This window comes from Ochotona curzoniae, unplaced genomic scaffold (genome assembly GCF_017591425.1).
Source record: "Ochotona curzoniae isolate NIBS_2020 unplaced genomic scaffold, NIBS_Ocur_1.0 scaffold_1852, whole genome shotgun sequence".
NCBI lineage: Eukaryota > Metazoa > Chordata > Mammalia > Lagomorpha > Ochotonidae > Ochotona > Ochotona curzoniae.
Window position 1 is genome coordinate 53,273,104 of NW_024467087.1, and position 25,551 is coordinate 53,298,654.

Consider the following 25,551-nt stretch of genomic DNA (forward strand, 5'->3'; position numbering starts at 1 on the left):
ACTAAATAAAACTGAAAACTCAGTGTATCAAAGTCTGTGGGATCTACCTTAAACAGAAAACGAGGGAAAGATTTATCACTAAAGACTCATGTTAGAAATGAAGAAAGATAAATAAAATAATTCAGGTAAAGTCCAATATTAAAGAACTAAAAATAGGAGAGTAAAATCAAAGTATTCACAAGAAGAGAAATGAAGATAAAGGACTGTAAATTAATGAACTAAAAAATTGTAAGAAGCAGTGGAAAGCAGCAAAAACAAGACTGGTCCATTGAAAAGATAAAAATTAACAAAATTCTGTATAGATTCACAGAGGTAAAAAGAGAAAAGACAAAATTCACCAGTACTAGGAATGTAATAGGATATGTTACTACAGATCTTGTCACTACTAGAAGGGCAATAATGAAATATTATTTAAAAATTTGCATTTGGAATTTATCAGTTTTAAAGAAATGGACCAATATCTCTGAAACCATAATGAACCAAGTGGAAACAGACAGTGGTAATTATGAGATAGTCATATTAGAAATTGGATTTATAATTTAAAATATCCCAGAGAAGCCCTTCCGTAATGGAAGAGGAACTGGTCTCAAAATTCACACCTCCATTAAGCAATAAGAACTTCACAAAAACTTGTTGAAATGAACTTTGTCAGGGCTCTGGAAAATTATCAAAATCTTGTAATAGAGAGGAGTATTATTTTGGGAGCACAGTAAAATGTTAATAAAAGCAGTTAGGTTTGAATTGTCATTTACCTTGTCCTTGTTTGATATTCCTTGTAAGCTCAGAGGTAAACTTAAAAATAAGCTACTTCTCTTCAGGCAGACATTTGGGACAAGAGTTCAGATGGTGCTTTGGATGCCTGTATCTCATATCACAAAGCCTGGGTTTAAATCTTAGCTCCACTTCAGATTGCAGCTTCCAGGCAGTGTGCACCTGATAAGCAGCAGGCTGTGTGTATGGTTCAGATTGAGTTCTGGCTCTATCTTTGGCTTGGTCCAATCCTGCTGATGCAAGCATTTGGCCAGTACTTCAGAGAATGAATGATCTCTCTCTCTCTCCCTCTCTCCCTCCCTCCCTCCCTCTCTCTTGTTTTAAAGAAAATCAAGAAAAAAAATTTAGATCAGCTGCAAATTATTGTAAATGTGACAATTAAAAGCCTACTAGTCCCTGAGGGGAAGAGAAGGTTTGGAGTTCTACAAAAGTATGATTTTGAGTTCATCATTGACATATCAGCATTCACGCCATACTGTAGAGCAAATGGACATGACAGACATTTACAGAGAATTTCACTCAACAAGTGCAACTGCAATTTCTTCGCAATGGCACATGAGATATTCTCCAGAATAGACCACACGTGAGACTGCCAATCGAGTCTCAATAAATGAAAACAAGAATCAAACTCCTTATGTGTCTTCGCCCATTGCAAGGAATTAAAACTAGAAATAAAATGCAAGAACAGGGCCCAGTGTAGTAGTCTAGTGTCTAATGTCCTTGCCTTGCATGCACCAGGATCCTCTATGGGTGCTGGTTCTAATCCTGGCAGCCCCACTTCCCATCTAGCTCCCTGCTTGTGGCCTGGGAAAGCAGTCAAGAATGGCCCAAAGTCTTGGATTCCTGCACCCATGTGGGAGACCTGGATGAAGCTCCAGGCTCCTGGGTTCAGATTGGCGCAGCACCAGCCATTACAGCTGCTTGGAGAGTAAATCAACAAATGAAAGATTTTCCTCTCTGTGTCTCCTCTTTGTATATCTGTCTTTCAGTAAAAATAAATAAATCTTTTTTTCAAAAACAAGAACAATGGGAAAGCATAAATACACAGAAATTTGATAATGTGCTTCTGTATAATGAATGAATCATCACAAAAATTAAAAAGAAAAAAATTCTTAAAACTACTGAAAGTGAAAACACACTATATGAACTTATTGACTTCAAGCTAATATCCCTGGTGAATATAGATGCAAAGTTTTCAACAAAATATAAGCATCTTCAAAAAGTTATAGAAATGTATATTATTAGAGAAAACTACATGAGTTTTAGAATTACCTGAATGAAAATAGATCTTTTAATACCACTTCCATTAACTTGTTGAAGTACTCTTGTTTGCGGCAGCAAATCGAATTTAATACCACAATAAAAAAGAAAAAAAAGGGAGGGAGCCCCCGGGGATCCCAGTGTCCCGTATTGTAGTGCCTGGTTTTGAATGTTGACTCCACTCCCAGTCTTAGCTTCTTGTTAATATGCATTCTGGGAAACAGAAAGTCGTCATCGTTCAAATGACTAGGTTCCTGCCACCCACAATGCAGATCCAACTGTTAGCTCCTGGCTTCACCTGGCGTAGCCTGGGCTGTTGCAAGCAACTTGTAGAATAACACAATGGATAATGCATGATTTCTCTCTCTCTTTTGAATGAAATAAACAGATAAATGAATAAATGAATGAATAATGAATAATTTTTATGAAAATCACTCATAGTGAACGTTTAGTCAGAAGTTAAGAAGCCCTCATTTGGGGCTGGCATGGTGGCCCAACAAACACTGGCGTATCATATGGGCCCCACTTCTAACTCCAGCAGCTCACTTCCCATTCAGCTTCCTGCCTAATGGCCTGGGAACGCAGTGGAGGATGGCCCAAGTCCTCGGGACCTTGCGCCCAGGGAGACCTGGGAGAGACTCCTGGCTCCTTGTTTGGCTCTGGCTATTGTGGCTATTTGACTGAACCAGCAGATGGAAGATTCTCTGTCTCTCCCATTCTTTCTGTAAATCTGCCTTTTAGTTAAAAATATATTAATCTTAAAAAGAAAAATGCAGATCCCACATTGGGGCACTTTGGTTCTATTCCTGCCTCTGCCTCCTGATTTCAGATTTTTGGTAACACAGACGATGGGAGAAAGAGAAGATGGGCTAAGTAATTGGGTTCATGCCACTCAGGTGAAATATCTGAAAAGTGTTTTTCATTCCTGGCTTCACACCATATAATCCCTAGCCTTCGTGGGGATTTGGGGCGAGTGAATTGGTAGATAAGACTCTCTTTCTCTCTCTCTCTTTCTCTCTCTCCCTCTAATTTAATATTCACACTAGTCAATATATGTAGCTCAACCTAACTAAATGCCCATGAATGACTGTTGAGGGGATAAAAAAATGTTGTATATAAACATGCTATTCATTGATTTAAAATGTGAAGTCCTATCACTTACATCAATGTCACGATCCTTGAGAGAAGTAGGTTATGTGGATAAGCCAGGTACAGAAAGACAAATATTGCATGTTTCCATGTGTATTTGGAATATAGAAAATTTGATTTCACAAAAGTCAATAATAGAATCTTCACTATCAGAAGCCTGGTAAATTATGGTGAGGAATATTTGAGAAGATATTGCCAAAGGGCACAATATTACAGACAGAAGGCAAAATTCTGGTACTCACAGCACAGCAGAATAATTACACAGAGCTGAAAATAATGCATAGCAAATATATTCTATCTTGTAGAAAGGAGTTTGAGTGTTTCACAACTCAGAAATTATAATATTTAGCGTGATGTATATGTCAATCAGCTTGTTTGGCCATTTCCCAATGCACACATATTCCAAGGATCACATTAGTCTCTTTGTATATGTAATTCGAAAGTGTCACAAAGTTTAGAAACAATTTTGAAAAAAAATGATAGAGAAGAATTTCTTCAACTTGGTAAAGAGCATCTACAAAAATGCTACAGATAGCATGGCAGTGACTAAAAAACCAGGAGCAGGATTACGATATCCACCCTCACCACTTGCATTCCAGTTAGTCCTAGAAGTCCTAGTTTATCTGTAAGCCAAATTAAGGAAGTAAAGGAACACATTTGAAAAGGAAAAATAAATGAATTTTTTCTATCTACAAGTGACATGGTCTACCTAAAAATTCTGGAAAGGCATTTAAAAATATCCTCAAGTCTCATAATACTAATAATTGAGGTCATGAAGGCTGCAGGATAGAAAATCAACACAGAAAAGCAATTATATTTCTGTGCAGTAAAAATGAAAACACAAAAGTCAAAATAAAAAATCACTTGCACTAGCTCAAAATAAGCAAAATATCCCAAGTATAAATCAAACTAGACATATACAAGGTGTACATTTAAAATATCCAAATGCTGATGAAGATACTAAAGGGAGAATGAACGAATGGGTTGACATATCATATGCAAGGGTTGAAAAATTCAAGATGTTGAAGATGTCAATTTTCTTGAAAATTGTCCATAGATTCAGTGGAATTCCTATCATATTCTCAACAAATTCTCTCATAGACTTATTCAATTTTTTATAACAAAAAATTAGAGAAGACAAAAGTTACAATAGCCAAAACAATTTTCAAAAAGTAATTAAGTGGGAGGAATTATACTATCTTATTACTCTATAAATACCATAATTAAGTTATTGTGGTATTTGGCAGAAAACTAGAAACATGTATCAGAGGAAAAATATAGAGAACTGAGAAATAAACACGTGCAAATTTCCTCCACTTAATTTTTTTTACAAAGGTACAAAAGAAAAAAACAGGTAATGTAATATTCAATTTTCTAAATGATGAGTGGAGTAAGGAAATTCAATGAATTGTGTTAAAATACACACAAGTCAAAAATCGAAAAATAAGGAAAAGTACCAACCTAATCTCCACATTTTATGGAAAAGTTAGCACATGAAATTTAACAGAAAATGGATTGTGGGCTTAAACTGAAAATTATTTATATATTCATGAATAGAATAATAGATTCTGGGACCCCATATCGTGGAAGGCAATTCAATTAAAACATGCCTTTCATGTGATATTTTAATAGTGAAGATCCCATAACAAATTACTTTAGAAGGCACATTTTGTTTATTTGAACGTCATTGCTTTATGTCTTACTTTAATTGAACATAACGGGATACAGTATTTTAATTGTAACCTTACCAATATCTTTATCCAGAGGTTTGTTGCAGATTTCAGCTTAAAACAATAAAGTGTCCCTGTGAAATATTGTATTTGTGTCCTGTTAGTTTCATTTAGTATTTGAGGGGCTAATCTTCAGCCTAGCAGTGAAGATGCCTACATTCCATATCAGAGTACCCATATTATTGGCATGCTCTACTCCAGCTTCCTGCTAAGGCAGGAAGTGATGGCTTAAGTACCTAGGTTTCTTGTCACCCATGTGGGAAGCCTGAAATGAGTTTTATATCACAGCTCAGCCTGGACCTTGAATTCATAATACGCAAGATACATAGTGAAGTATTCTTTTACAGTACGGCCCTAATCACACAAAAATGTATGCTCAATTGTGTATAGACATACTCAATGACTAGATGTCAAACTGTAGGCTGTCTATATTTGCTTCTTGTGTATTTCAGTTTTTGCTAACCTGCATAGACATTTTTAGAAGCTGGGAAAGTTTTTGAAATTATGCTTTCTTCCATTCTTACTGTCTGGTTGGAGATACATTTCCAGTGAACAACAAAATAAAAACATAAAATAACTTGTAAATGTTTCAGGCCTTTGTTAACAATTAGATCAAGCAGTTTCCATATGACTATCCACTGGAAGATCATGTATCTCGACTAGCCAAAGGCTCAGGGCAAATGCTCTGATTCATCACAAGTGCTGAACTTGGCTCAAATACTTGAGTGAAAACACTGGATTAGTTTATCCTAATCCCATATGTGTGGTGCTATGGCCCACAGATCCTTCTGTAATGTGACACCTCATCTCCACCTCTGCCTCACTAACGTTACAACTACAGAAAAGTCATGATGACAGGTTATAAAGTGATGACATTTTTGTCAAACAGTTCTTTCTCCTGCCTAGTATCATGATTTGAAGAGGATCCAACTTGGGTTTTGCAAACCATAGCTATTAATCTACTAAATACTGTTTGACCTATGCCTGGGTCTCTCTTAAAAAAAAGAAAATTCAGTGTAAAGCCTATGTAGATTCAACATTGTGTAACTTATCTACTTTCTTGGGCAGAAACCATGCCACTACCAAGGAGTAATCTGTTTTTTGTATTTCCATGAACTTTTTTTTCTAAAATCTTTAAGATTCAGTAAAGCAGATCAAGGTGATTAGATAATCACATAATTAGTAAGAAGTTCATAAAATTTTCACAAAAAAATAAGAAAACATAATTTTAGGTGAAACTTTAAGAAAGGTAATTTATTAAAACATTAGCATTTTCCAAACAATGAAAATAAAAAAAAAAGCATTACTATGTTTTTTAAGATAACAAATCTTATGCGATATAAGCTAATGATTTTATTCCTTTTTTTGTTCTAGTAAGATTGAGTTATTTATAGCATGTCTACAACTAAAATGTCATTTGCACTTTATGAAAATCTGAAGACTCTGCCATATATAAGAATAGCAAAAATACTAGAATTCATCCTAACATTTTAATCATACAACTTATTATACAAAGTCTTTTGTTTCAAGTCTTCCTATCGTGTTTGGTATTAAATGGTATTTCTCTTTTAGACACTCCAAAAATAAAACCAATAGACATTTCAACTAAGTAGAAATGTTCTGTAACTATTCTGTGTACATCTGCTTACCATAATGTATGTTTACATATTAATGTGCAGTACAAATTTGTAAACATGAACATTTGAAACTTTGAAAGGAAATGATACTAGTCTTGTTCCTCTCACTATTTTATTGAAACAGCATGTCTAAAGTTGGCCGGCACCACACATGTAAATAGTTTTAATATTGGATATGTTTCAAATGGTATATGCATCTATTTGTTCTGTTTTATGTTGCCATTCAAATCATGTTTATTTGTACAGCTTTAATACAAATTATCATTTAATTGCAGTCCAAACCTAGGAAGATTAAATGTATACGAAGGCACTTATATCAAAGCAATTGCCACCAATGCCTAAGCTATGCATTTGGTTTGTTTGAAACTGCTCCAATAAACATACTAAATTCCAATGAAGTCAACTGGTAAACTGTTGCTGTATATCAGGATGCTATTGTTATTTTGGCTAATTGAAAAATTTTCAGCACAATGGCAACATCACTTTAAATTGGTGTAAAAACATTGTACTTCTAACCTGTTAATTCAATTCACAAAGTACAATACATGCAACTAGGCATTTCTGTGTAAGTTTAAATCTGCCTTTCTATGTACATACATAGAATTTTTGTAGCATCTAATTATAGGAAGCAGGGGAAGTAAAAGTAACACATTGTAAATTATTTAAAGCAAAATTAATACTCAGCTGGTTTTATGTCGACTCATATCTACGACAGTTCTTCAGAAAGTTGGTGGAAATGTGTATTATGATGAAAATATTCATGAAATCCATTTTTTGCACCAAAATAGATTTACCTTATAATTTATTTTTCCCATGAAACTTTGTACATATTCTTGTATATATCATAGTGTAACATATAGAACTTCTTGAATTGTAGTTTATCCAGATCAGGAAAAGAGTTGTTACTGAGATGCAGTGAGGAAATAGCTGAATATTAATCCTGCTGTACACATGGATATGTAGCCCCATTGTCTTAAAATATGTACACTTGCCATCAAAATGTGTGTAATTTTTATGAATATTACTTCAATATTTATACAAAATACATATTTTGTCATGTTTTGACTCAGTATTATACAAGTAATATGTTTAAGATATGTGTTACTTGCTTTATATGTATGTGATTTTATCCATGCAGTATAACATAAGTGAATAGAAGAATGAAAGGAAAATGTTCCTCGATGTCAGATACAGATGCTTGTCTTGATTTGTTGTTGGCACTTTGTCAGATTGTCAGCACATAGGTCTCCGAGGATGCACAGACTGATACACTGACTGACTCATCACTTACAGAATCTAAATTTCCATTTATTTTTATGCCATAGATGTGCTTCATTCTCACAGAAGAATGAAGTCATGTCCGTTCCAGACCACATATAGAACTCATGCCTTAAAGCAGTGAAATAGAATTAACTTCTATTTTCATAGTTTAGGGAAAATAAACTTCTTCCTTTTAATAGTGTAATGAATAGGAAAAATAATTTTCATGAGCCTGAAGATCCTAAAATTATGTAACCTGAAATTATATGTCCTAATTTAAAATATAGTCTCCAGAGGACTTAGCCTTTCTGCATAGTGAATAGAAATAACAGTATCAGAGTTTGATCCTCTAAGTTATGTTAGCTGGAATTGTATAATCCCCCTCAAAATTTGATGAATAGATGCATGCATCTGTTCAGACATGACTTTTGCATAAGATTCAAACTGTAAGTTCTTGAGATCAGTTTGAATGATTGCTTCACAAAATATCACCTTCCTAAGACCAAGGAACCTAGAGTTCTGAGCTTGACTAGTGCTTTGAGGGCATAAAGTAGCATCTGCTCATTGCAGAAACTTCACAAAGGTGATGCAAAATTCATTTTACCCCTAGATTTTTTTCAGTTAAGTCATATAATCAGGTCAGTTTCAGAATCATACTTTATCAATTTAGTCAGCTGAATAAAGATATTTTCTTTCAAAAAAGGAATGGGGTACACACACACATGTGGTCAAGCTATGTGGAAATAGAGGTTTTAGTTAACAGGTTTAGGGATCTGTAAAGTATCATTTGGCCATTGTCATTTGCTAGCTATTTTACATTTTGCCTAAATATAGTAGCTTTTGATTTTTGTACAGTTTGAAAGGAAACCTAGCATTTAATTGAGTCACTTGAAGACAATATAACTTTATCATATTTTGTGATTTACTTTGTCACCATAATTAACTTACCAAGTTACTGTTAAGGAGTAGGAATTTCTTCAAATAGTAGTAAAGGTACTAAATAATTATTGCATTAATTAGAGCTATTTGCCTTTTTCTTCACATGAATAACTTGTTTGTAAGCAGGGGATTGTATGTTAAACTTTTTTATATGTCTTCTAAATCTAATTTTAGATGAAGACATTTCATTGCATACCTTTTCAGTTAAAACGACGAAATGACAGTTATAAAAATTACATAAGAGTTTAACATATTTATATGTCGAGCTTTGGTCATTCAGAGCCCTATTCCTTTATATTAATCACTGTTTTCAATGCAATTCCATATTCTCAGTTTCATATTGTGCAATACACAGCAGATGTATCTGAAACATAAGATATGTCCTCTGTACTAGCCATAAAGTGAATGCCTCTTTTAAAAACGCTTTTAAAAATAACAGATTTTTCTTAATTGTTCGATTAAATACTTTCTCATCAATTACTGAGTTTTCTTTCTTGTAAGCCCTCAGAGTAAGTTTTAGTATAATCTGACGGTGGGATTTCTGCTTAAAAACTAATTTGTTACATTGTTTGAAGTTAACCTACAGATTTCCTGTTTTGGAGTAGACAAAAGTAAAATGTGCTTGTTGCTTTCAATACCTCTTTCAACACATTTAGATAAGACAGGTTTTACGACTCAAAGATCTTTGTAACAGATGCTTACTATGTAGAGGTCACAAATATTTCTTCATGGCTAGAATGCTTCTTTTGGACCAAGTGTGTGCTGTTACATTTATACTCTCAAGAGTGAAGGACACAAATTTTAAAGAACACATGGCAGGGCATCCTCATAAAGCATATTTAGATTAAATAACCATTTGAGCAAAATAAATAATGCTTATATATTTTCTTAGTTTATTTAGGAAAATCTTGAAAACTCAGTTTAGCAGTTTGGGTAACTTGTCGAAAGTCAAGTCATGTCATTGTGACATAAAAGGCCTTGAATTAAATGTCTGGAGTTACTGGCATAAAAATTAAAATCTGATCAGTGTTAATGATATACCATCTTTATATGTAACCTATACTTCAAAATTCTGCTCAAAATTTTTGGTGTCTCAGTAAAGATCCTTTCAACTTTGTTAACTATATTAAAGTCTTATTCTGTTTATCTAGTCTGTTTTACTGCTATTGATACATGAGTGGAATTAAATTACACCAATGTAACTCCATCTTCATTATTAAAGCCTAAATTGTAGTCTCCTCCTTCAAGCTATAATGTCTTAGTCTTGGATAACTAATTTGTTTTGTGAAAGTTCTTTTAAAACATCAGTTTATTAATGTAGTAAGTAAGCAGGCTTCATCCAGCAATGATTTTTCAAAAAGGAAATCAAAGATCAAATTTGTTTAAAATGGTTTAATTTTCTTTTGTTCTTTGCGTTCCTTCAGGATTAAATAGTTGTTAGGCTACAAAGATTAATAAAAATAATACTTGAAAGTTTACTTCCTTATTTGTACTTTGAAATTAATATTTCCTTCAACAGCAGAGTATAAATGTATAAGGCAGACAAATAAATTTTCTTCTACAATTATTAGAAAGATAATTACAATGGAGTTAATTTTCATTAATAAGATTGAAATTGTTTCACTGCTTCCACAAAAATGACATATTTATTTTGGTCATAAGCAATGCATAAAAGACAGTTGACGTGGTAAACTGGCCTCATTACATTTAGAGACCCCATCACCTGACATCAATTCTCACTGGTAGGCTATCTCTCAAAACAATATTTATTGAGTTTCTTATTTTGAGGCCCAAGCACACTGTCATTAGAGGTTCTTATAGATCACATTTGAGTGTATAAACAACTTCGTGAGAACAACAGATAAGGTACTTTAAATACATAGCAGAGCAATCGTGTCTAGCTGTGAAAATTTTTAAGCTCAACAGCAGGTGATCTTTATTTGATTACAAATATGCGCTATATGTAACTCTATTATGAATTGTTTCATTAAAGGCAATGGTTAATTGTTGGATGCCAGTGAACATGATTACATCTGCTTTCTCTAAAAGAGACTTGACCGTTGTCATTCACTTTGAGATGGTTTGCAGCATTTACCAGTCTAGATGGCATAGAGTGGTTATACCTATATAAGCCATAGGGAGGATGGAAAGAACAACTGAGTGCTTCTCTGGCAATGGAGCTGGGTGGGAAAATGTTTCCAGTTGTCTGTAATCCATACACCACTTGATTGACAGAATTAGATGTTTGAAGATATTGCCCATTGAAGTCATCAGTTGAACCACTTTTTGAATTGGCAACCCCCATAGAAGACAACATGGGCACTTCCATCATGAATGGAGCTAAAGACTGAGAACTGTTGCTGCTTGCTAGCCTTTCAGTAGTAGGTAAGAAAAGAGGTTGCTGTCGCCAAAAATTAGCTGGACAAATCTTGTAGCAAAGGGGCAAGTTGATATTGTGCAGGTATGTCTCTGGACATGGCATTCCAAGGGAGCTCGTAGGCAAGTGAAAAGTAGGCGGAGAGCAAGGTGGAGAAAGTAAGGAGTTCAAAGGAGAAGGAGCCCCTCCACTTGATGTCACTGGAGAGGAGCCGCTGCTTCCACCTGTGAATGATAGTGCAATGAACAATGAACTTAGTATCCCTGTTGAATCTTCATTCGTACCAATCACCGTGCTAGTTTCATTTTTAGAATAATTTTCCTCGTAAGCTAAGAGCTGTTTTAGCAAGCGTGATGGAAGACATGCTCATTTCTTTAACCAAAGGTGAATATCTCATTTCTATTACTACCATGATTACTTTTAGCATGGCTGTTGTGTGTTAGGTATTGAGCACCTACTACAAACTTTGTAATAGGCACTTGAAATATACTAAAAGAGTCCAATTGTAATGTGATTAGGAGTCAATTACACATTGTAAATCTGAATTAATTTAATTTAAAACTTTAACAAAAATAAGAGGTTTAACAGATTGAGCAAATTGAAAAGCTGTTTTGGAGTCTATAAAGGCTTCACTGTGATAAGTACAGTGTACGTCAAAATGAACTCATACGAATGAAAACAACACATTTAAAAGCATTGCTTTTTTATTTCTCTTATATGAGAATTATGGATGGAGAGAGTTCTATGTCACTCTGCAGCAAGAGTTTGGGACATTTTTAAAGTTAAGAAACATAAAGATGTGAATGGAAATATATGTATCAATGATTAATGGTGATCTTTTATGGCTTTTTAGAATCTACTAAATCAGGAGTAATTAGACATTCCAGGGAAATCTAGACCCTAAACTTCCTTGATGTGACTGCTTGAATTCAAAGTAACAACTGCTTATTGACTAGATTTTAAAGAAGCTTTTTTGGCGTTGCTGTTATTTTGTCTTTTTTTTTTAATTATTTATATGCAAAGATAGCGTGCTTGTTTAAAGAGGTCGAAAAGTCATTTTTTAAAAAAAAAGCATTTACTCCTGGGGCTTATTGGGTTAAAGCTGGCACCTGCGACCTGGGCAAGCCATATGAGTGCCAGTTGCAGCCTAGTGTTGTCAGGGTGTGTGACACTGAGGAAGACAGCTGTCAGTAAGTCCCTCTTTACCACAGATCTAGCCCCTTCCTTTTTATGTGGTCTCATAACCAGGTAAATACACACAGACTTGTTTGTAAACACACATTTTTCTGGCCTTTTACTTTATCCCCTTGCGAAGTGTTAAGTTCAGGTTTTTGGCATTTTTATCTCTTTAATACATAGAGATATTGCAAATTTTCTTACTTTGTGCATCTGCACCGTAGGCTTTCAAATCCAGAATGAGAGAAGGTCTCCACGGGTAGGTTTCTAAAAGCCCATCCAACACACCCCTAAAAAAGAAATTCAACTTTCAGCAACTTCAGCATGCAAGTCCTAAAAAAAAATGATCCGTATGAACTTCTGAACAATTTTCTAGCCTCTTTTATGAGTAAGGATCCAAAATATTTCTTTTTTATCTAGAGTTTTGAATAAAATGTAGTCAAATTCAGAGTTCTGGAAAATCACTATCTGAAAAGTCGGTAAAAGACAGAGTAACAGAAGGCGAGGTTGGAAGAAAAAACACCTGATTCCTTTGCTGATACCCACTAATTGCAAAACTTAGTGGCTATGGATCTCTGAGCCACAGTTTTCTTAGCTTTAATACAAGTGAAAAAGTGCACTTAAATATTCAATGTGATTGCTTTACTGCTTGCTTACCTGTTTCTTCCAGGATCTCTAAATCCTTTAGCAAAAGGATTCCTGTCGATTTTCAGTTTGGTAATCTATGGATTCAAAATGGAGAGAAAGATAAAGTGAGTGATCTTAGAAACAAGACCTTTGCTATTGTTGATAATAGTTACATTAACCACCTCAGACTTTACAACCTATAATGTCACACCTTACATAAACATAAGGATATTGCCAGGTCTGATTTGGAGTAATTAGATTGCTTATCTCCTGGTTTAGTTTGCTCTATTCTCCTTCTAACATCAGATCCACATGATTTTGTTGTTTTTGTTGTTGTCAAAAATAACTAACGGCAATGCAGTAGAGCTGTGAATGTTTTCAGTTGTCGGAAGTGAAGACCACAGAGTGAAGCTTGCCTCTGCCACAGTGTTCTTCTGGAGCCACTCCCACTGGCCTGGATCCTGGTCAGGATTACCTGTTGGTTTTGGTAAGCTGTCACTGTGGTGAATTCTGTTTCTTTAAAGGAGAAAGTTTTAATCCCTTCCACGGGCAAGGACTGAATCCGGGACAGGTCAGTCTTGCTGTCTTGCTCCATCACGTGCACGCGAGGTTTGTACTTATGCATGGACTGCAGAATGATCTGGGGAAGAAACAATCAAGTGCTGCCAGAAAAACCAAGTCCCTTTCCCTAACTCCCCTCCCCACCTCTTCAGGACACCCCTCAAGTGCCAGACAAATGTGAGACCAAACTGTGCAAGCTCAGGTAGACATCGCAGAGGATTTTTGCTGTGCTATTTGGGTTTCAACAGAGGGCACCATGCCTAAGAGGTTTCCCCTGCCAGGTACCTCTGCTACACCAATCAGGAATGGGTGTACTCCCAGTTTGGTTCCTTTGTGCTTTCCAGTATGGATGGTCATATGGTGTAGAATTGTCATCATAATGTGATCTTTTACCACAGACTTCCTGGATAGTGAATGACAGGCCCAGGCATGGTGGTTAACTCCATCTCCCTAATGCTTAGAGCTCCTTCTCTCCTTTTGGGACTGGTAGAGGGACAGATCAGGCAGGGAAAAGGCAAAAGCACATCAGGAAGACAGGTGAAAGATCACGTTATTTGATCTGAAATGGTCTTTCAAGGGGGGCGGGTTGTGGGCGAGATTTCCAGACTGTCTTCCTGGATTCCATGCTTGCATCCTCCTACCACATCACACCACACAGAAAATGCACAAGTTATAGCAACGTGGACTGCTGGAAGGCAATTAGTACCTGTGCGGATTTCCCAGGAAGCTCAGGTGTCTAAAAACCCCAAGGAAGCATGGTCTGCCTTCGGCCCTGTCTGACCAGACATTTTGGCTTTAAACGGATTTCTTTTGATACCCAAACACCTGAGGCTGAACATCCCTATCTCTGCAACTCTCAGCCTTCAAACGTTCCAGATAACCTACGGTGGCTATTTTACTCAGACTTCCACTGTTTGGACAGGTACTAAACAGCACAAGATGTGCATCTGGGAGAAGCCTGCTTTGCCTTTCCAAGATGCTGGCAGGAAGGTGTTTGGCACCTCCCTCCTCAGGGCAAAGGATTGAGCTCGCTTACGTGGCCTTTGTCGTCCATTTCGTTGTTGGTGAGTTTCACCCGATCAAAACTGATGATCTGTCGCATCCAGGTCTCTCCCGAGCAGGGAGAGTCCGGATGGATATAGAATCTGGGAGTGATGCAGGAGTGGTCTGTATTCCCTGCCACCATCCACTGCGAGCTGTGATACACGTACCTGAAAGTCACGGAGTGGCTTGTTAGGTATGACGCGCCAAAAGCAAGGAGAAAGGAAAACAGGTATTTGGGTTTTCGTCCTAAAAGCCTGATCCAACATTAACCCGCAAATCTCAAAGGCAACCAACTTGATTTTCACGCACCACTCAAGGGAACAAAACAAACTATATAAGCACGCGTCATCATAATACAATGAAATGCCAGGGCGAGTGAAACGTCGTGGGGCTTGCGAGTCTGGTTTGCGTTTCCTCACCGAAAAGGCAAAGGAATGGATTCGACCGTTTTACCACGCAGAGACGCGGGAAAACACCATAAACGTTGCGGGGCAGGGGAAGGGGAAGAATAAGGGGGTGAGGCGAATATTGTCAAAAAAGTCTCCACGCCAGAAAACCCCCAGAAATCCCGTCGCAGGTTGCCAGAGCTGGTTTTCACACCGCTTCTAACCGGAACCTCTAGCAGCGCAGTATGCCCAAATCGGCTGCAGCGCGACACCAGACCCTTGCCTGTTTCTGAGCCACGGTGCCGGCAGCTAGTGGGCTGCGCTTTGTCCTTTCTTTGCTCTGAATACCAGCCGTGACAGCGATTGTCTATGAAGGGTCAGGCACCCACCAACTGAGTCCAATTCCCCATCTTGGTGTGGATGGCTTCCACACAACCCCTTCGCTCAAAGTTGTTGTTTAAGGCAAAGCGCAGTCCCAGGGGCTTCTAAGATTGCCACTTTGCAAGTGGGGGCCTCTTGGTTTTAGAATGATTCGTCCGCTCTCCCTCTGCTCTAAATCCAAGGCTCACTCTAACAGAGAAGGGTTCTAGCACCCTCAGGACAAGCCACTGCACCCCGCGAATGCCTAAAGGGAGGAACATTTATGCCCAGTAATAACAGATCCACTACACTTGGGTGACAAATTATTAGAACATCGTTCCAGTTGCTTGCTACCCAGACCAGGCAGTTTAGGACCCAGCACATCCGTAAGGTCGGGCCACCCTAGAGAATCTGTCATTTCTCCCCACCTACACCCCACCATTCTTTCAACAGCTTCCATTCACACAGCTGGAGCTTACGCTATCAGTACTTTACATAACCATGGGCAGAGCAGTGGGTGGTAGTAGGGAGGGGGAGAGAAGGACCTGGAGTCATTTAAAACCCTAATTGCCATCCCCAGCCCAGCGAAGAGCAAGTCCGGTTAGAGTTAGGGAGGAAGTAACAACAAATCCGAGCTTCTCTCAGCCCAAACTCCGAATTCAGTGGACACCATTTGACACCCAAATCACAGGGCCAACAAATTCCCGACTGCCACGCTAGAGTTTTCAAAAACAGTCAGCTCTCCAATCTCAGGATTCAGGATCCTACACTCCCCCCGCCACCCCCCCACACCAGTCCTCTTGAGAACCCTATTACCTGTAGCGCTTAGAATCAACTGGAACCACATCAATCGCGATGTAATACTGCTTCCCTGGATCCAGTCCTTTCACCTTGACCCGGACAGAGGGGAACATTCTCCTGTGGGAAAGAGAAGAAGACCTAACCCCAGAGCTTTTAGACATGTTTGGAAGGGACACCCTGACCCCAGTGGAAAGATGAGGGTATCACATCCCATTTGCAGTTCATGACAAGTTCAGGCAATGGCATTTGCTACATGAGAACAGATTTTTGTAGGCTTGATTGAAAAAAAAAAAAAAAACGGGATTTCCGAGAGAAGCAGAATATACTACAGACGTTGTCCACCCTGTCCCATCTTAGTATAAAGGTGTAGAAGAGGCAATAGGAGAGGGGGCCAGGAAAATCGCAGCCTTTCCCCTGAATTTTCAGGGGCATATTCGAGGTAAGGTAGATTTGCGGAAAGACTGAAATCTGAAAGACTCAAAGTCACTTTGGATCCCTGAAGAGGCTAAAAGCTGATCTTAGGAAACACCCATCTCAAAGTGTCTGGACAAGGGAGAGTGGCCTGGGAGTTTAGGAGAGGAAATATTGTTCACTGCTATCATCTGTAAGGCTGAAAGTGAAAGATACAGTGTAAGATGTGGGGATGGCATCTGGCACCTGCCTGCGAAGACCTGAGTTTTGCCAGCACAAACAGCAGCTTAAGGAGTCAGTTCTTAGAGTCAAGATAGATAAGAAAAATGATCCATTTAACGGACCCATGTACATACAGGTTGATCAATTATGGAAGCCGTGGCTTTCTAGCGTCTGCAAGGGAGCTGGAGGGGGGAGGGGTGTCTGAGTCAGAAAGTAATTCCGCATCTTACAAAAGCCGCACATGTAAGCGAGAATGGTGTGCAACCCTTATGAACAACTTGGGCAGAACCGAACCTGCCCGCCTTGGTAATGATCATCTCAGTTCCAATGTCATGGAATCGCTTCCACAACTCCGATCCTTGGAGTTCCACGTGGATAACATCTTTCTCTTCTAGGCTTTCGCTGCCGTTGTCGTCGCCGCCGCCGCCATCGCCGCCTCCACAGCCAGAAAGAGCAGTTGAAAGCTCTGTCTTGGGTCGCTTTTCTGCTGGACACAGAGATGCCCAGGGTTTGAGAGAGCTTTGAAGGTCGCGCGCTCCCAGCTCACCGGTGCCTCTCTTGGAGTAGGCCGACTTTGTCCCTTCCCCAGGAACCCGGAAGGCGGCTCCCCCAGCTCCCCACAACACTCTCAGTGATCTCTGAAAGTGGCGCGACCCTCTAGATTTGCCCATCCTCACTTTTCCTGAGACCGTCACATCCTCCAAGACTAGGTCTCCTCAGAATCTGGGGACACGCCCGGCTTCCTAACCAGAGGAACAACCACCCCTCTGGGCTTTGACAGGGTTGCTAAATAAACCACGCATCTCCACAGGAATGTAAGGGCCCTCCCAATCACCGCAAAAGCACCCTGCCACTCAGGATGGCCTTCGGAGACCGAAACTTTCTGCTGCCTAGGACCAGAGACTTCTCACGACCCCCGACGCAGCTGTCCGGCTTGCGTACGGCTAGCCGCCAGGAGAGGTGCGGAGCGAACAAGAGAGGGCGGCAGGTTTAGTGCTTTGGGGTTGAAGAGGTGGTGGTGGTGGTGGGGGGTACTCACCGGGTTGTTCGCTCTTCCCTGCAGGGCTGCTCTTTCTCTTTTCCAGTTTCTCTCCGTCCTCTTTCTCCCGTAACTCATCCTGCACCTTCACTCTTGGATCTTGCAGTTTTCTTTTGCTGGTTCTCCCCATCAGAGCTTCCACAGAGAAGGCGTGCGCGCGAGAGCTCAGAGCCATCCCTGAAGGGGGCGAAGGGAGCGTGCCCCACAAACTTTCAACCTGAGCTGGGTTAAGGAGGGAGGAGAAGAGAGCAAAGACGCAGAGGATAGGCCAGTAAAGCAAAACAGAAAAAAAAAAAAAAAAAAAAAAAAACTCCCCAAATCCGTAAAAACAATTTCTGAATCTATATAAAAAGAAAAAAAATAATTTCCGCCTGCTCGTCCGTGCGTGTATGAATATGTGTAATATTTTATATGCAAATGCAATTTTTCTTTGAATAGGTAAAATGAAAGGAGAGGGAGATTCAACTGGAGACTAAATCCTCCGGAGTGTAGTGTCCCTGCCTTTGGCTGTCTCCTCCCTCCCAGTGGACATGTGCGGACCATCAGTCCGGGATTTAGGCTTTCCAGGACCTGGCAAAGAGTAGAGATTGGCAAGCGCGTGCCTTTTAGAGAGCAGACCTGCCGCCAATGGCTGCGCAGGCTGCTCGGATTGGGAGATACTGTTGCATCCGACTGAGTGAATACCCGGCCGGTTGCAGCCTCCGCTGTTTGTTTTGGAAACTCTTGGAAGCATAAAAAAAAAAAAAAAAAAAGCACTGTGAGTGACACTTCAGAGTCTGACAGGGAAGGGGGTTGGGTTTGGTTGGAAAGCGCCTTCAGATAGGCTGGAGGGGAGCAGAGGAGAGGGAGACACAAGGTTACTGTTTTGCATTAAATTATAGAACTCAAAGACGGGAGAAATAATTGCACACGAGGGGCCACTTTTCCAACAAAAGTGCAAATATTATTGAATCAAATCCAGAGAAGTGTATTGGGGGCTTTCGCTCTCCAGTGAAGGCACCGCGGGAAGGAACTGAAGTGCAAGCTTTGTGAGCTACTTGGCTCTGCAGTCAGGAGTCTGAAACTGGGTGCAGGACTGTGCCAATCTGTCCTCTCTTGGTAGGGGGCTCAGGCGAGGGCAGGGAGGAGGCTTCCAGATGCCACTGTCAGTGATTCAGAGCAAGGCTGACCCTTCAAGCCCAGGATTCCGCCTTCCCCCCCCCCCCCACACACACACACAGCTTTTTCTCACACAGCTTAATCAGGACACACAGGACCCCAGGGCTTTAGGGCCACCATCAGAGACCAGGGCAAAAACAGGGCTCTGGCTCCCGTGGATTATGCACCTCAAAACGTTGGCATTTAATGATTGATTCCGGTGTCTTGTTCAATATCTTCCTGGACTCACTTTTATTTATTTATTTATTTACTTATTTTCTTCTAAAACAGATAAAACTGGTGTCTGTGTCACGGAGAGATTTGGCTACCGCATCCAAGAAGCATGATTTTTGTATAGACATGGGAGATATCTGTATGCATTACTCACTGTCTGTAAGCCTATGATTCACTCATCCACTTTTCATTAGAAATAGGAAGTCAGGTACTTCAGGACTTTATGCAGATTACATTAGCAAAACAAACAAACAAAGAAACAAAAAACCTTTAAACATTCCCCTAAAGATTCTATTGTGTTCCTCAGATGTAACTGTTCAAAAGTCATTGAAATTCAGGCTAACTCCATTTAAAATGGGATGGAATTTGAATTAAGTTAAAAGGTTCCAATACTGGAGTTTTAGAGTAAGAGACTTGCATGTACTCTTAATTTCAGCTACTTAGGTATACATGTGCACTGCTAAGATTTTTCAAATGATGGTAGTGGGAGTGGTGGTGGTGGTGAGACACAGGACAGGACATCTTCTGGCAACTCGATATGGTTTTAAGCATTATAGTGATCTCAGACAGCTCGATCAAAGGTTACTTTGAATCAAAGGTTAGTTTGAATCCTGCTGAAGGCTTTGAACTAGTAATTAATGATACTCTGTTTACCACGCAGAGCTAGGAAATCACACCATCACTATCCTACAGTGACAGAGACAGTCCTACTGGACATGGCCAAGTTCAGTGTAGAAGGCCTTTAGGCTGGAAAGCAACAGGTCTGGCTGTCATCTTTGCCACATGTTCATGGATACATGTTCATGTCATACATGCTACATGTATCTTTCCGCAGCCATGAAAGGGTAGGGTAAGGTATCTGCCCACTCCTTGTTATTGAGAAGATTATTTTTAAAACATCCATTGGACATGTATTCCTAAAGACACAGTTTAGAAAAAGAAAAGGCGGGAGTTTGACAATTTTAAGGTGTTAGTCACCATGTTGTGTTTTCACTACTGTTTCCTAATACGGTTATTTTCTTGCCTTTGAACTCTGACTTATTTTGATGCAATAAGGCAAAACATCACCTTGTATAACAAGGGATGGTTTTGCTTAATCGGTTTTAAACAGACTTTCTTTAAAATGAAGGCAAAATAAGTTTATTGCAATGCCTGTTCCAGTGTTTCCAACTACTGACTAAAGGATTTTTTTTTTCACAAAAAAGATAAAAAATAGCATATTTGGGGATATAAGTTCTTGTTTTGAAAAAAAATTATTCTGTAATATCTACTATATATAAAAATGTAGCCATCCAGAATTTCTCTTTGTAATTTAATTTTTCCCCAATCCTATTTCAATTATGTCTCATGGCATCACTGAAAGGAATGTATCTCATTTCTTCTTCATGTGTGTTGGGACTGAGATACAGTTTCTTGTTAAATTGCGTGTGTGTGTGTGTGTGAGAGAGAGAGAGAGAGAGAGAGAGAGAGAGAGAGAGAGAGAAATAAAAAATAAACCCCGGAACCAGCTTTGCAATTTGTTCAGCTGCTGAAACACTGGAGTCAGGTACTGGGTCCTCACAACTATGCCAGTAGCTCATTCCCCACACCTGGGAGTCTCTTTTGAGTAGTCTTTCTCTTTTATCCAGGAACACCAATAAGCCTTTGTAAGACTCTTCCACACCTGGGAAGGTAGTGGAACATGTGAAGAAAGGCTCTGGGAACCACAGATGCCATATTTAGCGTCACAGTAGCAAAATTCTCACAGTAAAATGTTGGTTTACAATTGCTCAAAACTAACAACTGGAACATAATAAGAAAGTAGACTTTGAAGGCAAAATAAGTTTGTTATTGACACAAATCAATTCTGGTTATTATCTATGAAGATACAGAGGAGATTGACATACCTCAAAGGAAATGTGACTTCTCAGAACTCTTACTGAATGTGAAACTTGAATCTGTTTTAAAGATACAGAAAGTAGTTTGTAATAAAAATATGAAGATTTTATTAATGATGATAAACAGATATATATGTTAACTCATGCACAATACATATAAAGGGCTCTGAAAATATTGCTTTTGTGTGAAATGCAGGCATGGAAGTAAATGCTTACAACTAAGTTAATGTATGGAGAAATGTCATTTTCTGAGAAATTTAGGTCATGTGAAAGGTAAAAATTCAGTGTTTTCTGTATTTCTATATAGATAGTATCGAATTTTTTAAAAAATTAATTTATGTTTAAAGAACCTGTGTCTTTCTGGAGGAAAAAAAATGTTGTGCTGCAGTTCCTACTAACTGTACACTAGTTGCCAAACCTACACAGAGGAATTCCAAATCCTGCTTCTACTCATGTAGTGAAGAAATAAAACAAATAAAATAAATCAATATATATATTTCACATATATACATGCACGTTTATATATACAGTATTTTCCTGTATATACAGAATACGGCGGAGGGGCTCAAAAACTTGATGGAAATTTTGCATTATCCTTTAATTCAACTTTATCTTGAGCTATTTGAATTCCCTTTAAGTTCTATGTATATATATGTGTGTTATGTATATGTAAAGGTATACATATATTATAAAGAAATATCATATAAATAAAATATTTAGGTACCTCTTGCCATTCTTTGACAGAAGTGCAAGAAACTTCATAATGGATATTTTTCTTTCCAGTTTTCCTTTCCCTTGACCTTCACTCTCTGATTGAGCTATTTTGGCATAGTTCTTAACTTCTAGAATATGAATTTTAGGTAAGTTATTCATAATTATTTTTTATCATTACTTGTGAAAGACCACAAGAAATGCAGAGTCAGTTTCCTCCCATGAATTCAACTTTGCCTGAAATAGGCAAATTACCCAAAGGAAGAACACATCTGAGCATTCATGAGTTACAGCACTTGCAGACAAAAAAAAAACTCCTGCCACATATATTCACCTTATAATAATTGAGAATATACCCTTCTGTAATTTTTCTTCCCTTCTTTTCCCTCCTTTTCAATACCACCGGCTTGGTCAATAGAGAAATTATGTACTATAGACTCAGAATTCTAAATCCAGAAAACTAATTTTGATTTCCTTGACAAAGACTCTTAATTCATAAATGAATTTCTAGGACTATGGTAGTAAATAAGAATAAGGCTCAAGTGGCACAGCATGCAGGAAGGCTTCAGACTGGCCTGATTAAATTTATGACTGCTACTTTTCCTCAAAATGATCTTGAAAAAGACTTTTATTTTATTTAGCCTCTTTCATTCTAAACTTTTCTTTGTAATTCCTTCATCACAGTGTATATTTCTGCAAGTGTGTATCTGATGATTTAGTGAGATAATTTATACCAGCTACGTAGTACATTGAGCACATTACCTATAATATAGCAAGCACTTACATGTTTTTAACATTAGAAAAATGAAGGGAGTTAATTTTTATAATGTTCTAATATTTTTATCAACTATACAAATATAAATACTTTGAGGCCTGGCATTAGAAAGTGGAGAAATTTGGTCCAATATTGGAAACTCCAACTTGTTTTTAGGATTTCTTTTTTAAATTCATAATTTAAAAAAAGATTCAATATAGTGCACAGATGCATTTCTAAAAAAAAAAACTCCAACTTTTGGTTAAATCATAAAGCTGGTTGTAAAGTTTAGAAGCCTTTAGGGGAGTTACCTTTCTTAGATAAAGTGGAGAGCTATGTCAATAGATAAAATGAGTAAACTAAGTCACAGAATTGCATTTAAATTTCAAAATCCTTAGAAAACTCATCTAATAGAATACACATTCTGAATTTATTAACTTATCCTTGGAAAGATATTCTCCAAGTATTTTACTAATCCACTATCAGCGTATCATCTGCTTGTATAACTAGATCAACACTTGTTAATTACAGGCCTCTAACACATAACTGTGTACTTGCTCCAGCTAAAGGAGTTAACTTGTTTAACTAATATTAATTCTCACACTGAATCCTTCAATTCTGAGTAAGCTTAGTACTATAGTGTCTCAAGGAGTCTCTGTACTGTGCATGTAACAATTCAGCTATACACACCAAACTTTGTTACTCTTGCTCTCATGTGGAGGATGGAAAGAATGGTAGAAAGACACATTTTTATCTCTGCTCAGTATTCTTCCCACGGGGAGGACAGGAAGTTAAGTATCTATGCTTGGGAAAACATTAGCTGAACAATTTATTCTGTTGAATTTAATGGTGTATCCATACTGCTAGAGAATGGTGAAAGTCTTTGTATGATAATAATTACAGCTTTGAGCTTGGTTTCATATATTTCTCATCATCAATGGACTTACTCAGACATAACACACTTTCATTTTTTCACCCAATTTTTAATTTAAAGTTAGTAGACACTTTAAACACTTGGTCGCCAGAATTTTGAGAACAAATTTTCCAATGGTTTATATTGGGCAAAGTAGATGGATAAAAGAGAAATACATAATGAGGGTACAGGACCCTATGTGCCCTTACCCTCTATAGTAACCAAAGTCATTTGCAGAAGAAGAATTTCAAGGCTACTTTCCAGTTGCCTCTGATTGCTTGGCAGATTGCAAATGATCAACACTTGCATATGTATCCTGCATCTTTCAATCCTCAAACCCTCCACATTAAAAAAAGTTGAGTGGGTGGATCTTTCTTATGTCATCTATATGGTGCTTCATTAGCACTGAGACAGTTATATATTAACTCAATGCCCAGTCAGAATTGTTGAAAAAATGTCTTTATGTCTTGTGTTGGCGGTGTATGAATTTTAATGTGGGGTTTTTCTTTTATGTCTTATAATTTCCTTTGCCTCCTCTACTCCCAATACTCCCTTTCTGTGTCTTTCATACTGACCTTTTCTTTTAAGATCAGAGTTACCTTCAAACGTGCTTTATGCATCACCCCCAAAGAAATTGGGGTAAACTTTGAAAAATGGCTACAGGTAGTAGTTTGATAATGTTTAAATAAATCATTCAAACATGCAGAAAAACATCACCAGTACAGATGACTTGAACTGGAATTGCTAAGCTTATTTCATTAATGAGTTGTAAGACAAAGTGCTATTTATGAAGAACCATTGTGTCTGTGAAAGGTCTGCTTCCCATCATGTACCCATACATTTTCTCACCAAATGACTCTACTTGCAAACAACAGTGAAAACCCCAACTTTAGATGGATATCTTTCTCTCTCTCTCTAGCACTATTTTTCTTCTCTCCTTGTATATCCATCTATCTGTCTTCTTTTTCTCACGCAGTACTTTTCCCTTTTCCTTTTCTATGTTTTATTTCCTCCTTTCTTCTTCTAAATAACACTGTGAGACCTCTGTAGAAAGAAAGGAAATATACAGCCCACTACACAAACCTATAGCTAGCTCTCTGACGGCCCTTTCACTGCCAGGTACTTTCCATATATAGTCTTCTATAGCTTTGAAGGCAGTTACGTGCGTGTGTGTGTGTGTGTGTGTGTGTGTGTGTGCTTCTGTTTTACAATTGCAGTGACTTTACCTCAACCACTATTGAGCAAAAATAGGAAAATAAGTAGAAGAAGGTATCCTTTTGCACATACCACGGCTTCACCCACTGCCCAACTAACCCTTGGGCCAGTGCCCACGTTTTGTGTCTTTAGGTATTCTCCTGAAATCATGTATATATAGAAGGTTCAAAAATTTCTCTGCTTCCACGATGTGGAGCTCCTTGGGGGAACATACCAGGGAGAAAGCACCACTTCCCCAAGCCCTGGTAAGAGCCAGACACCTGCCACTCACCTCAGTCACTTCTGTGCTAACCTTGCCTTCCAGGGAGGCACACTGACCTCTTCCCCTCAATCCGGGGCTCTACATCCCTTCTGTTATCTCTCTTTATCCCACTCAACCACCATACAGACATATTTTCCTGAACCTGGGGGCCTTCTGCTAACATCTCCATCTAGGGAGGGACTGTTGTTGAATTTTTCGCCATCCCCTCAACCTACACGCCAAGCTTAGCCTGCCCTCACTTTGTGGAACACTAATATTCTGCTTTGGGTTCCCTGAAAAGCAGTGATTGTAAAAGCTCTGTCACCTGAAGGAGGATGACACCAACAATTAGGACTTCCACTGAACCTCCCTACTGTTACTTAGTCTGACAGCTAACAGCAGAAACAATGCCTGAGAATCCTTGCACCTGAAGCCTTGGAAGCAAAGCCAAGGTCTGATAGATAAGGCGGGGGCTTTTGCCTAGGTGGTGAGAAGCAGTGCAGTGCTGCGTCAGGAGGCCTGATCGGCCTAGGGTTCTGGAGGTTGAGTCTCAGGTTCACTACTTAGTCCTCACCAGCCCTTTTGGAAAGCCTAAAAGAGAGCAGCCAGGAGTCAGCGCCCAAGGGAGCACAGCAGCATTTTAGGCAACAGGGGCGGGAGCCTGAGTGGCACACTCAGGAAGATTGATCCTCTTAGCCCTACAGGTTCTTTTAAAAGAA

General features: G+C 38.6%; 1 protein-coding gene across 1 annotated transcript; it reads right to left on the reverse strand.

Annotated features, from left to right (window-relative positions):
* Window positions 1-10,183: 10,183 nt before the first annotated feature.
* TBX22 (T-box transcription factor 22) lies at window positions 10,184-17,925 on the reverse strand. The gene is made up of 8 exons (XM_040999928.1): window positions 17,751-17,925; window positions 17,006-17,195; window positions 16,094-16,195; window positions 14,524-14,698; window positions 13,402-13,566; window positions 12,957-13,021; window positions 12,504-12,589; window positions 10,184-11,347 (listed from the first exon to the last, which is right to left on the reverse strand). Exons 1-8 carry the CDS (start codon window positions 17,923-17,925, stop codon window positions 10,734-10,736), a joined length of 1,572 nt encoding a protein of 523 aa, XP_040855862.1. The 3' UTR covers window positions 10,184-10,733.
* Window positions 17,926-25,551: the final 7,626 nt, after the last annotated feature.

Coding starts and splice junctions, on each gene's coding strand:
- TBX22 (XM_040999928.1), bottom strand. CDS start 17,925: ATGGCTCTGAGCTCTCGCGCGCACGCCTTCTCTGTGGAAGCTCTGATG. Junction 17,196..17,750: donor AGGGAAGAGCGAACAACCCG/GTGAGTACCCCC, acceptor TGTGTCCAGCAG/AAAAGCGACCCAAGACAGAG. Junction 12,590..12,956: donor AGAGATCCTGGAAGAAACAG/GTAAGCAAGCAG, acceptor TTTCTTTTTTAG/GGGTGTGTTGGATGGGCTTT.